The 14,285-nt window shown below is 35.9% G+C and overlaps 2 protein-coding genes across 3 annotated transcripts; one reads left to right on the top strand and one right to left on the bottom strand.

Moving 5' to 3' along the window:
* Window positions 1-1,187: 1,187 nt before the first annotated feature.
* On the top strand, window positions 1,188-3,032 carry Dhod (dihydroorotate dehydrogenase 2). The gene is made up of 5 exons (XM_028310702.1): window positions 1,188-1,299; window positions 1,434-1,643; window positions 1,751-2,145; window positions 2,224-2,558; window positions 2,634-3,032. The coding sequence occupies exons 1-5, from the start codon at window positions 1,276-1,278 to the stop codon at window positions 2,843-2,845; spliced, it is 1,176 nt and encodes a 391-aa protein (XP_028166503.1). The 5' UTR covers window positions 1,188-1,275; the 3' UTR covers window positions 2,846-3,032.
* Window positions 3,024-4,729, bottom strand: LOC114357196 (ATP synthase subunit s, mitochondrial). 2 transcript variants are annotated; one of them, XM_028310705.1, is made up of 4 exons: window positions 4,608-4,729; window positions 4,101-4,395; window positions 3,232-3,495; window positions 3,024-3,136 (listed from the first exon to the last, which is right to left on the bottom strand). In XM_028310705.1, exons 1-4 carry the CDS (start codon window positions 4,635-4,637, stop codon window positions 3,108-3,110), a joined length of 618 nt encoding a protein of 205 aa, XP_028166506.1. In that variant the 5' UTR covers window positions 4,638-4,729; the 3' UTR covers window positions 3,024-3,107. The 2 variants fall into 2 exon arrangements, with proteins under 2 accessions (XP_028166506.1, XP_028166505.1); XM_028310704.1 differs by having other exon boundaries at window positions 3,089-3,136; window positions 3,214-3,495.
* Window positions 4,730-14,285: the final 9,556 nt, after the last annotated feature.

Raw genomic sequence — 14,285 nt, 5'->3', positions numbered from 1 at the left:
CATTACTGTTGTTTGCCAAAATGAAGGCTCATTATAACAAATTGAAGCGTAATTTAATTCTAATAGCACTCTCTTTACATTTGAGAAACGTTTGGCTATCGGAAAATAAAAACTTTAAATGTCAAATACTTAAAGGAAGAAAATAAAGTGAAGTTAAGTTCTTGTCCAGGTCAAAAGTATAATTTCCCTGGGTCTTCGTTTTGACCATTGTTGTAACGAAACGAAAAAACTTAGAATGTAACGCACTGCACCACTACACTCGGCCATTTCGTCCCAAGAGGCCATTGAGGCAGGACAGTACGTCGTTGATCAGTTTCGCGACAAATCGCATAAATAGGTCCCTCCTTGGGTTTTTGTTTACTAAAAAGTCAATTTCTTTGGACGGTTTTTTGCACATAAACAATGGTTTAATTTTATTGTTTATTTACACAAATGTAGTGTCTGTAGGGGTAAACCCATGATTTAAATAGTAAATGCATAGGGTAAATAGGTTTTTGTCTGTGGTGTCTTTTAGGCATAAATCTAATTTCTTTGACCCTAATTTCCTTGTTTTCCGTGGCATAAAATGGCCTAGGAAATTATAAAAGACCATTAATAATTCGGCGTAAAGTCAAATTTTGAGTATTTCTTTATTGGAATAAGTTTAAAATTTATATTTTAAGAAATAGGTATCAGAATAGTTATAGAAAAACTTGTTTTTAACTTTTAACTCAATCTTCTGCATTTATCTTCCTTAGTTGTGTAAAAAGGTCGTAATGATATAATATTCATTGGCATGTTTGCTTGCGAAAGTACACAAAAATAGGTCGAACAAAAAAAAAGCAAACCACAGAAGAAAACTTAGAGAAAAAAATATTTATAATAATTTCCTTGGCTACCAAAAATTTATGACCTCATAACTTTGTTTCTAAAACGAATTATGACACCCCTTCTAGATATTTTAGCTTAGTTTTTACTAATTAATGCAATGGGAAACTAAAAATAGTTAAAAACAAAAATAAAATTCGTGCCAAGGAAATTAGGCAAAATTGACCATTTTTGGCGAAATACCCATAGTTGATTTAACTCGATCACCACAGTGAGAGAGTATCGATACTCGATATGTAATGTCAGTCAGGCAGACTCGGGCAGCACTAGGTACCTCATTTGGATATATAGTTATCTGTCAATCTGTGCTCATTTGGTAACTTCGGTATAATATGTTTGTTTTCGTCTCGGAGTCTGCGATATTAAATTTAATAGGAATCTAAACTAATTTGGAGACTAAGATAAAAAATGAGTTCCAAAAAACAAGCTGTGGTGAGAATCTGCAATATTAGTTGACTTCTTCTAAAATGGCATAAGCGGCAATTTTCAAATAAATTTGAGAATAATCAAATATTTTAGGTTATTGACAATAAAATTACTTACTGAACCACTGAACCTATTTTCAGAACAAGATAAAATCACTATGCTACCTGACCCTAGGTGGATCTGTAGCTTATCAATGCATTTACTTCAAGAAAGATTTTAATGGTTACTATGACAAAGTTCTTCAACCTGCAAGTCAGTTTATAGATCCAGAATGGGCACATAAAATTGGTGTATCGGCTTTAAAATATGGTCTATTTCCTCGTGAATCTTATGAAGATCCAAATATTCTAGTAAGTTTTGTGTATATGGTTTTAGTTTTAAAATTAATTTAATTCTTTGTTGCTATGTATTAGAACGTTTAATTTATTAATTAAAAAATTTGTTCTTTTCTTTTCAGCGTACAAAATTTCTTCAATACGAATTAAGTAACCCTATTGGTATAGCAGCAGGATTCGACAAACACGGTGATGCTGTGCTGCCACTGAGAACTATTGGTTTTTCTGTTGTGGAAATTGGTTCAGTGACACCAGAAGCTCAACCTGGCAATCCAAAACCTAGAGTTTTTCGACTACCTGAAGACAAGGCTGTAATCAACAGATATGGATTTAACAGTGAAGGACATGATGAAGTATTGAAAAAACTAAATAGTTTAGACAAGACTCTCTTAGAAAAGGGACTTCTAGGCATAAATCTAGGAAAAAATAAACTTTCTGATAATGCCACTGAGGACTATGTACAAGGAATCAAGAAGTTTAGCAATGTTGCAGATTATTTTGTTATAAATATTAGCAGGTGAGCTTATTAAATTTTATGAGCACTTGTTATAACTTTTAATGTACAGTAAAGTAATTATGTTGGCATTTCTTTCAGTCCCAACACTCCTGGATTAAGGTCATTACAAAATAAGGAAGAACTCAAAGAACTGCTAACTGGAGTAAACAAAGTTCGGCAATCAATATCTGGCAATAAACCACCGCTACTACTAAAACTTGCTCCAGACCTAAGCACGGAGGAAATGAAAGATATTGTGTCTGTTATCACAAGAAAAGAGAGTGCTGTTGATGGGCTTATTATATCCAATACAACAATTGATAGGTCATCTCTTTTAAACAAAGAGTTTTCAAATGAAACAGGTGGTCTTAGTGGAAAGCCGTTGTCAAATAAGTCCACTGAAATGATAAAAAATATGTATAAGTTAACAAAAGGTATTTTACAAAGTTTAATTTTTACCTTTATACATAATGTTCAAAACTTTAATTTAATTTATTATTTTGTTCTAGGAAAAATACCTATAATAGGGGTTGGTGGAATATTCAATGGCCAAGATGCTTTTGAAAAAATTCTAGCAGGTGCTAGCATAGTACAAATATACACAGCCCTAATATATCATGGGCCTCCAGTGGTGACCAAAATCAAAACCGAATTGGCTGATTTACTTGAAAAAAATGGATATAAAAATGTAAATGAAGCAGTTGGTAAAGGAGTACAATAGATTAAGATAAGTTGAATGGTAAATTATGTATATCAGAAAACCAGATAGAAATTTCACAAACATCTAAAATGCAATTCCAATACAGTAAATGAGACTAAGTGATACACTAAGTTAATAGGACATAGAATGAAGATTAAAAAGTACAAACTATTATAGTAACTGCAATAATTTATTTGAATAGAATAAATATTATTAATTAAATTAATAGAACTCGAAAGTTGTTGACATATTTTTCATATAAAAATTGAATAAATGTTGTACCTCAGACTGGTTCTTTTATTTCTGGGTTACCTGAAAAAAAAATTATTATTATTTTTAATTTTATTGTAAGTAACAATAGTGTTTTGAAAGTACTCATCTAAAGTTACCTTTATCCTCTTGGTTACCTTTTATATTGCATTTGGGTAGCTGAGATTTTAAATAATTCTTGCATTCTTCAAGATTAGAAACACTAATCAAATCAAATAGCACCAAAGACTGCAGCTTGCCAAGCACTTTTATCTCCTTCAACCCAATATCAGTGACACTGGGACATTTAGACACTTGAACATGCAGTAGTGTGTCTTTGCCATGTGACAGACCTTGCATAGCTCTATCATCAATATAGTTGTCATTGTGGAGAATAATTTTTTGCAAGAGATCGCATCCACCTAAAAAAATATCAATTTTTTAAAAGTCACAAACAGTAACAGATAAATATTTGTAGTAATACTATAACCACAGAATAATAATAAGTACTACGTACAGAAGTTTTACTTCGCGAAGGTATTTAAGAAAATGTATGCTCAATGTCATTAACAATATGGTGTAATTTAGCTTGTCTCAAGAGTCAAGCAAGTTTGTCAGAAGTTTTGTTGACAAACGTCAGTGATCGGTACTGCGCCGAAGCTATAGGGCTGACTTCGGTAAAATGATGTGACGTGAGGTGCCAATCTGCAGAAAATGGCGGAGGAAATACATGATTTAGCATGAATTATCATGAATAATATTAACTACTTATTTACCTCTCAGTGTCTTGAGGCAACTTAAAAAAGTACATTCTGTGTTTTTATTATTATTTAGGCAGTTAAATACTGCACAGTATTTAGTACACCATTTTCTTTATTTTTTTTTATCATACACAAGAATACGCGTGCGTGAGTCAATGTTCGCTCGTATGTGAGGCCTTGTCGAATAGTACTCTTGTAGGGGGCAATCGTGCGTGTTTTGTTTTCGATGTAAACTCGCGGAGATGAACAGGCCTGCTATAACTTACTTAAATGCGAAAACCCATAGTGTGAAATAGATGAATCTGTTCCATCTATTTCCAACAGTTTAGGCACTCCCTGATCTTCAGGTGGCAAGGCATTGTAGTCTGCAAGAGTATTGCCGTTTGCCCAAACCACTTTGCCACCATTTCTCAAAACCCACTCTGCACACGCTCTATCCGGACCAACTTGTTCTATACGCTTGGGATCTGGTTTATTAAACATCATGTTCACATATTCCCAGAAAGTTCGGACTTGACTATTTCTAGGTACAAATAGTTTCGCAGTATTTCGTGAATGGCTCTGAAAAAAAAAGAAATGATTACGCTAAACTTTGGCACAACCTTGTTAGTAGCTTAATATTTGTATTAGTTATTCGATTAGACAGGGAAATAATTCAATAAACAGAAAGTAAAAAATGAGTCACCGTCTTCTCTATTCCCAAATTATGACCAATGACCATTTACCAAATATGCAAACAAACTAGCGGAATGGTAATCATGAAAATTACTTACTACGTGCCGCAGAACTGTTGAAGAAAGCATTTTATCTAGATTTTTGACTGGTAAAATTTTCTCAAATTTTAATCAAAACAAACAACATGTCATTTGTCATTTTGCCGGGAGTGGCACAGACTAAACATGACAACGATACTTAGTGCTACCAAGTTATTTTGGAATCGGCAAAAAGAAGAACTACAGGGAATTAATTTAGAAACTTTATTTTTTATTAATAAGTAAATAAATAAATGTTCATGGAAGTTCATTAAGTAATTAAATCTCTGTTTAGTTTAAAAAAGAAAGACATCACAATAATGTTTCTGTATATTTTTGTTCAGCTTCTATCCATAAGTAAGCGCCTCTATTTGACTTTCAATTAAGTTGGGAGCACGTATGGCTCCTTTTCTTGTACAATACAAACACTGGAAAGATGAGGTCACAGAAGGACGTATAAAAATAAAGTTGACCTCTGGCTCTGTCAGCAGCGCCGCTGAATGTCCCTCAATCAAAGGCGCACATAGTTTTGGTGTTTAAGGCAAGAAAACAAAGGAAAGAAGGCTTATTAAGGGGTGCAATTGTGAATTGGTGTGACCTCCTCGTCTCGTCTGTCGGTTATGTGGGTAAACTCCACTCTTCTAGCGTGAAGAACCAAGAACCCCATATTATAGCTCCATTCCCACGATTGGTGGGGTAAATGCACAGCTCGCTCCATAACGAGCCGTGACTAGGATGCATTTCCCACAGGACAATACTCGCGGCTCCGTCTCTTTTGGCTCCGGCTACTGTCCGTCGGTTAAGTGGGTAAACTCCACCCTTCTAGCGTAAAGAGCCCCATATAGCTCCGTTCCCACGATTGGTGGGTAAGTAAATGCAGTTTCATGCATGAAATTGCAGTGAAAATGGTTGTTTGTGCTCAAATACTACATTCGCCTCAACTTTCGTTGATCGAACTAAGAAACTGAAGACTTGGCTTTATGGCATGTCTTTGCAGAGAAGATTCGAACAAAAAAAAATTCAATTTGTCAACAGTGTCAAAACTGTCAAATGTCACTAATGTCAGTCGACTCGGTCGTCAAAAAAATTGGATTCTGAGATTGGATTGGATTTGGATTGGAGCAGGGTACGGAAACTTCCATACTACGATCAAACTTGCTTCCAAACAGCGACTTTAGTCGATAAATTCCAATACTTTTTTTTTTTCTTTATGGCTCTCGCGGATTGCGTTTAGCCACGACAGGGTTCTTGATTTTTGCGTTCAGTTTTGCCATAAGTTTTGCGGACATTGCGTTTAGACAGGGTGGGATTGGGTTAAAGTTAAAAGGTAGGGAAACGAATCAATTACGGATGGAAACGGAACAAAGGATGGTTTTCATAGGATCAATTTAGGTGTGATATAATTACAAAATAATAAAAATAAAATAATATTTACATAAGTACAATATACATTACTATTTACAATTTTATATTATTATGGGTAATAAATTCGGCTAGGATATTATAAACATCAATGTTATTGGTATATAATAGGCAAGTGATGGATGTAGGAAAAGGAATTTTAATGGCTAAAAGAGAACTAATAAAAGAGGAACGATCATATAGGCAACAGTAAAAAAATATGTGATTTAAGTCTCCGACGCCAGAACCACAAATGCACGAATCATTATCAAGTACATGAATTTTAGCCAAGTGTGCTGGAGTGCACACGTGACCAAGTCGCATTCTAGTTAAAATGGTAGTAACTGTTTTGGAAAGATTCATTTTAACAAACCATGGTTTACAAAGGATGGATGGTTGAATGAGCTTGTAATGTTTCCCCTTAGATTGGCTAGTGAACTCCCAATTCTCATCCCAGGCAGATTTGAGATAAGCTTTGGGAAGGGCTGCCGTTAAGTCATGGCAATAATTTGTGTACGGATGTATATCTCCACACTCAACCGCTTCATTGGCCAGCTTATCAGCTTTATCATTTCCTGGAATATTGGTATGACTAGGAATCCACGCAAAATTAATTAAATTTTTTGTTTTACCGAAATTCTGAACCGCGATCTTGCGTTCTTTTATCTCCAAAAACAGGGTATTTGTTACTCCAAAAACAACAATACTATGAGAGAAAGAGACAAAATATTACGTTATAGCGCTGGCTCGTTCGGCGATCTAGTTGGCTTCGACACTGTGACAGTTCAGTTGCCACCTGCGCTTTGAGATGTGAGGTGCTCTTCGTTTTTAAGAAAAACGTGACATCTAGAGGATACCGCGGTATTGATGACAAAGGTAAGTTTTTAAAATATTTTTATTTTATTCGACAATGTGGCACGTCATACTTATCACAGTGTTCTTCTAAAACAAAAAGCAAAATAAAAGAGAAATTATTTATATGTCACGTTATTCTTGTAAGAAAATCGAAGTATCATCGGGACTAGAGATGAAACGGATAGTTGTTTGGCCGGATACCGGATACCGGATATCCGGCCAGATGCTAGGCCGGATAGCCGGATATCCGGCGGCCGGATAGTTGGCCCATTGTCTCGTTGCATGTCGTGACGAGTATAGTGCTGCCAAGGTGCTTCGAACGCGATCAGTGGGTCTATTAGTAGAATAGACTAGTCACACTTTTGGAAAATCGAATCCTTCCGAATAAAATGTCAGATTTTGCCACTTTTTATTGCAATTTCTTACAAAACTTGCGCGCAAAAAGCAAATCTAGTATGAAAATCATCAAACTTCTAATGCTCGTAACTCAGTTCAGACTGAGTTTAGAGGTATACATGTCATAGTAAGTTTGGTTTATTACACTATTTTGTAATCAAAAAACAAGGTTTGGTCGATGGCCGCGCGAAAAAAAAAGACGCCAATTTCCGGCATTGTCNGGATGTACTTTGTTGCCTTCCAGAGTTTGTGGTTCCCATTTGCATTCTCTGTGTGAGTGATTCTCTTAAAGTATAGTCATGCCAGACGAAGGCTCCGATTTTTTTCTTGACAGCAAGAGGGAGCGGCGCCTCTCGCGATCTGTTATTTACTAGACCAAGCAGCAACTTGAATTAACTGTTAATATAGTTATTATTAAGTTATTCAATCAATTTATTAGTATGTCAACGGCATTTACTTCGCCTTGTGTATCAATTTATATGGCATTAAAGAATAAATATTTAGTTACTTCTTCTGCGTTCGAAACACAAATCCAGAAAGTATAGTATAGGAAAGGAATTAATTGCAAATAGTTGGTACAATATCAGTATCGGCGCGCCGACAGCTGGTCGTCGGCGGCGGCGGCGTGAAAAAATTCGCGGCGGCGGCGGCGCGCCGGCGTGGCGCCCACCTCTACCCTGTATACAGGGTGTTAGGTAAAAGGGTATATGAGCCGACACTAGCCCATGTTAACATGGTCATATAAATGGTATGGTGAAGTCAGAAAATTTATATCTTCATTTTAATTATTTTAATTTTCGTACAAATCGGATTTTATAAAATTTATTTTGTATGAAAATTTAAAAAAATAAAATGATGATATCAAATTTCTGACTTCACCATACCATTTATATGACCATGTTAACATGGGCTAGTGTCGGCTCATATACCCATTTACCTAACACTTTGTATAATACGTATTTTTGCCTTTAGCATAGAAAAAACAAAGTACTCTGCCTCTGGGGCGGAAAAGTCTACGAAGACGAAGCGTGGGCAGGACTCCCACTAGGTGGACCGACGATCTGGTGAAGGTCGCGGGAGGTGCCTTGATGCGGGCGGCGCAGGACCGGTCGCTATGGAAATCCTTGGGGGTGGCCTTTGTCCAGCAGTGGGCGTCATATTCTGGCTTTTTTAAACGAAAGGTCGCCGTAAAATTGTGGATGCCGTCAGATTATAATCTGACTTAGTTAGAATACAACTTTAACCTGCACTGTTAGTTTCAAACTCACGCGTTATTAATAAACTGAGTATTTCACGGTGACAGAATACCTACATAATAATATTTGTGTAAACGAGAATTATTAAGTACCTAATCGTTCGTTCGTTCGTTCGTTTCAGCCAAATGACGTCCACTGCTGGACAAAGGCCTCCTCCAAGGTTTTCCACAATGCACGGTCCTGCGCTGCCCGCATCCAGGCTCTTCCCGCGACCTTTACGAGATCGTCGGTCCACCTAGTAGGAGGCCTGCCCACGCTACGTCTTCCAGCCTAATATGATAATAATAATACAGTTAAGGTTCAGCCAAACTAACGCGATCACACGCGATCAGCCGGCGTGCAGCGATGGCGATCAGAATTAAGGTTCGGCGATTGGCTAATAAAAATGGGAATTAAAATTTACTATTCTAGGGATACCAAGTCGGCATCAGACAGCGCCTATCAACCACGGTTCAGTCACGCATTTGGACCTTCTTCGGCCATGTCGCACCCTTAATAATGAATGGGCACAACTCCAAAATTCAGTTTTTTGGGAAAAGCCAAAAAACCAATCGGCGGATCGCGGTTTTTTACATAATTGGCTCTAAAATGTTTATTTTATCAGCTACAACTTTCAAATTAAGCATACTTCATCACTGGTATCTGTTATATAATTTGACATGAGACATTTTTGAAAATATTGATTATAAGTATGTAAAAAAATTGTTTAAAAAAATATTTCAAAGTTAGGCCTTTATTTTACTATTTCTGTTGTTGTGATTTTGGGTATTACTTGTACTTGTGCCCATCTAATCCTTAGGCTGAATTGTTTTATATGGCATATTCCCTAATATTGCTCTCTAATATTTAAAAATAAGTGTATTATTCGATTTTTATATTGATTTACGCCCAATAACATTGGGGACAGTTATTGTGCGGTATAGTAGCTTATAGCCAATTCAGTATAAGAGTAGGGTGCTGAATACTAGAAAATTATTAGATATGTCGAATTAGATTAAAATAAAGACTATTAGCTATTTCTCTGAGAAAACCGACATGAAAATACTAATTTTATGCATTCAAAATATTTTTACTTAGATAGATAGGGACTCTTACCCTATAAAAAATATGCTTTTTATCAAATAAAGAAAAAACCTACAAAAACTTTTTCTGTAAGGTTTTCTGTTATGGATTTGTTCAGGATAATCACTTATTAAAGTCCAACAGCCAGTACCTTGGTATCTTTTTTCCACTATCCTGCTGTCCTGGTGGAAGGAACCGTTCTCCTTGTCCCTTACTATAATCACCCACATTATGTGGGAATCAGTTCAAATGGCTATTGTAAAAAATACAATTTAATACTCAAATTGGCGTGTGTAATTTTTGAAGGATTTTAGCAACCAATTTTGAACACAAGAATATCTATTCTGGTGTTCTAACATTCCCCAAAAAATATTTTACTACTAAAGCACCTTAGCCATGCTTCAGATTCAATTTGTGTTATATGGTTTACAAATACAGTCTTTTATAAGAGCACGGATTTGCAGTCCATCGAAGATAGCTGCTTTTAATTTTTCCGTACTCATCATCATTTTGCTTTTGATCATTTTAGTGATTAGAAAGCTCAATACATATCTTTGGCCCTCCAAATAGAAGCCCTTTACGTCCTGCTTGACTTCAGTATTGCAAAGAGTCTAGGTACACAAGGTTTACGACGATATTGGACACCCAATATTTATTATTTTGTACAATTTTTATCCCAGAGTATGCTTGGTTTGTTATCACAAACTCCGTGATCTTTTTTCTTTGCTTTTGTGTACAATATTTGCCACATATTAATAAAAACTGGTGTTAACACAAGATTACATTACGAACTCACATTTTTAAGACAAAAAGCACTTTAGAACTTAAATTTAGACAAACTGAAAATTTCAAGGTCTAATAGCTGATCAGTAAAATTGTAGTAACTTAATACGTGAAAAGATAATTTTAAAATAAATTCGATGTATCCTCAGTCCTCAGAATCTGAGTGATTAATTAGCATCAATTTATGTGACCGTAATAAATTAAAGAATATAATTATAAATTATAACACTAACATATTAAAGTAATTCACCTTTTGGCTGACTAGTGCGTTTATTCATGAAATAAACAAAGAAAAAAGCCAACCCGAGCCCCGAGCGAACGTTAATAGCCTTAACACGTAGGTATGTCTCTTATTTTATAAATCATTAGTTTATTTGTCGGGAAGTATTTCATAACCACCGCTTTATTTCTTAGCATCGCGATAAAACATTCTATAGGCTCCTAATCAACCAATAGGTATGAAAATTAATACCAAGAAGCAAATTACTTTTATAGGAGAGTTATAAATTTAACTACAAACACCCATCCATGGTCCGCCTAACTAAAGTTAAAGTTATATTTTATAATTTTCTATGATTAACGGGACTTTATCAATGTAATAAAAATGAAAATGTAACATATTATTAGAAATATATGGAATTAATTAGACTTAGCTCACTAACACTTACTTAAAAGTTTGTCACACAAAGGCACAACTCCAAATTGGACCACAGTCGCGGGGGCCGGATTCGACAAATATCGGCATGTCTCTGATTCAGCCCTTCTAGCGGGAAGATAGATGAAAGTATGGAAGGGGCACGAAATGTAGAACTCTTTAATCTGATCATTGTTTTCGATTTCTGTGAAAGCCATCTTGTAGAACTGACGAAAATATGCCTCTCTAGTACAAAAAGTAAAAAACCAAAAATTTTGAGTTGTGCCCCTATATTATTAAGGGTGCGATGTATCTCCATCCATAGAGCGTCTTGTAGTGCAGGGAAAAGTTGAGAGCACCAGACCACGTGGTAGATCACCAATGAGATGGACGGATCAGATCAAACCGCAACTAACTGATCGCGTGTGATCGCGTTGGTTTGACCGAACCTTTCCTATGTCTTCATGTCAAGAAATTAAAACGAGTTGAGTTTTCAACTAATACACTGGTACAGGAAACAACAATAGAATTAATATGCAAATTGGAAAACATGGGTGCAAATGAGGAAAATCACAACCCAATCTGTTTATTCACTGGGCAGCAAAAATTTGTCCTTAGTTGGCCGATAGTTGGGTGGGCCCGATTCTAATTTGTATGAAGAATCGGCCGATACCAATCTCAAGGTTCTGGAGTGGAGGCCGTGAAACCGGTCAACATGGAAATCATTGGGGGAGGCCTATGTTCAGTAGTGGACGTTCTATGACTGAAATGGGGTGTGTAATGTATGATATAACTACATATCATGTAATACTTAGAGGATATAACATCAAATTATATAAAATCGTTTAATATAATAATTATTTACTATAATAAACGAATAATATAATTTTAAAACGAATAATTTTAAGACAAATAACTATTAACTGATATAAAATGGTTTGATATAATGAATATTTTCTATAAAACTTACAATGTATACTATTTAAAACAAATAACATTCAAATCATATAAAAATAAAATGTCGAACAATCAAATGAGATAAAATTCTTTTCCTATAAAACTTAAATCATATAACAATAATAATTTTATATAAAGTTCATTTGTTATAATAAGCATTGCATGCAGCAAGCAAGCAAGCAAGCGAGCAAGCAAGCAAGCTAGCATGCAGGCAAGCAAGCAGGCAAGCAAGCAGGCAAGCAAGCAAGCAAGCAAGCAGGCAAGCAAGCAAGCAAGCAAGCAGGCATGCAGCATGCAAATTTGACTAAAAACTTGAGACTTCTGTCACGGCTCCGGCACTGCGGGGCTCTGGCGGTCCCTCGCGTGCTAATCGTCGCAGATGGCTTTCGCTCGACACCGCGTCTTCGGCTTGCTGGCCGGCTTCGCCGGCCAGCCTCAGCCGCGGCGCCTCGCTTCCAGCCACCTGCTCCTCAGCCCGCGGGCCGCCTCGCCCCTCCGTGCCTACGCGCTTCTAAATTACACTCTAGGGGTAGGGCAGACAAGACTACGTGGAGTCGGTTTTACGGCGATTCGTTTTTGTCACTAAAGTCATTTATAAGTCAAGCTAAAGAAGAACATACTTAAAGTTATATCTATCAGAAATTATATCAATTAAAGAGTATAACAAATAATATTTATTACAAGTAATGGTTATGTGAAATAATATTTATATTAAACAAAATTACATCAAATGAGTCTTAGATTAAGTAAGGTTTATATCAAATGTCTTTATGCGTTGTGATTGGTATCTGAAATGATATTATTAGAAATGATTTATTATATGAAGTAAACATTATATGTTAAAAAATTATATCAAGTGTTATTATAACATACGTTTATTATACAATATAACGTTATTGAAATGAATTTATATCATATAAACTTATATAAACTGTCACGCACCCACTGAAATGATGATGATGATGATGATGACCTCAGATCATAGAAGGATGATGACCCATGCGAAGTCGGGTCCCTAGTGCAGGGTTTCTCAACCATTCGGCTCCATGGACCCTTGTTTTATCAATGTGATGAGTATATTACAGGGTGGAATTTTGTAATGATACCTGGAGGGAAAGTACTCATAATACTGTAGGTAGAAAGTTTTACTGATTTTCCTTAATTTTTGAAAAGAAAGAGAACTGCAAAGATTTTCGAAAATTCTCTACCATACCATACAATTTCCTGTACATACTCGTAACTAAAATGATTTAAGAATTCATGGTTTTCCTTTCATTTGATTTATCAAGTTTGTTAGAGAGATTCCATCCTTACACTTAACGATCGATGAAATAAAAATACAGGGTGTAATTTTTAACAGATTTTAGTTGTTTGGAAATCTTTGAATGCAGTTCTGTTTCTTTTCAAAAATAAAGGAATGTTTTCTTTGAGAAAAAAATTATATCTACAATATTAAGAGTACTTTCCCTCCAATGGTAATACAAAATTCCACCCTGTATATTTCTTGTTGCAAATGGAGTCAATTTTAGGAGTTATTTTGGACAATTCAACCATAATTCCAAGCTGCCACCATTATAAATATTGTCGCGAACCCCCTGCCGTCCAATGGCGAACCCCTATGGGTTTGCGTACCTCACTTTGCGAAACCCTAGTGCAGGGTTTCCCAAACTATGGGTCGCGACCCAGTGCACAGTGGTGGGTCGCGAGCGAACAGAGTGGGCCCTGCCTGTAAATCGACACACCACACTACCGATCCGAGTCCTTTATTTAGGTATATTGGTAACGGTTAAGCACGAGGAACTCTGTGCAGATTCTGCCATACAGAAGAAGAAACGGCCATGCATGTTCTTTGCTCATGCGGCCTGCCTATGAGCAAAAGAAGTATCCATCTCAGGCGACACACATACAGCCGGATTATACAGGGTGGTTATACATATGGAACGATAAGTGATCTCACTCGATTATTTCTAAACTATACAAGATATCGAAAAACTAGTTACTGATTCTGAAAGTGCTTCACGAGCTCTTTCAAATGGTAGCAATAATAGGTTACAGATTATGGAATTTTGTAACTTCTCGTTTCCACCCTGTATAATCCGGCTGTATCTCCAGGTCACCTAGATACATTCCATAGCAGCTGTAATAGACATTTAGGTACATACATTTACCAATTTTGGTGATAATAGGCATTTTGTATTAAAAAAAAAAATATATCTTTGGACAATCTCACACAGCGCCATCTAGCCCCAAAGTAAGCAATTAATATGCTTGTGTTATGGGTGCTAGATTAACGGATATACTACTTATATACTTTTTTTTTAAATACATACATATTTACATAGTAACACCCAGACC

This window comes from Ostrinia furnacalis, unplaced genomic scaffold, assembly GCF_004193835.3.
Source record: "Ostrinia furnacalis isolate ACB-3 unplaced genomic scaffold, ASM419383v2 OfSCF3063, whole genome shotgun sequence".
In the NCBI taxonomy this organism is placed as follows: Eukaryota; Metazoa; Arthropoda; class Insecta; order Lepidoptera; family Crambidae; genus Ostrinia; species Ostrinia furnacalis.
Note: the sequence above shows the minus strand (reverse complement) of the source record. Positions and strands in the feature narration are given on the sequence as shown.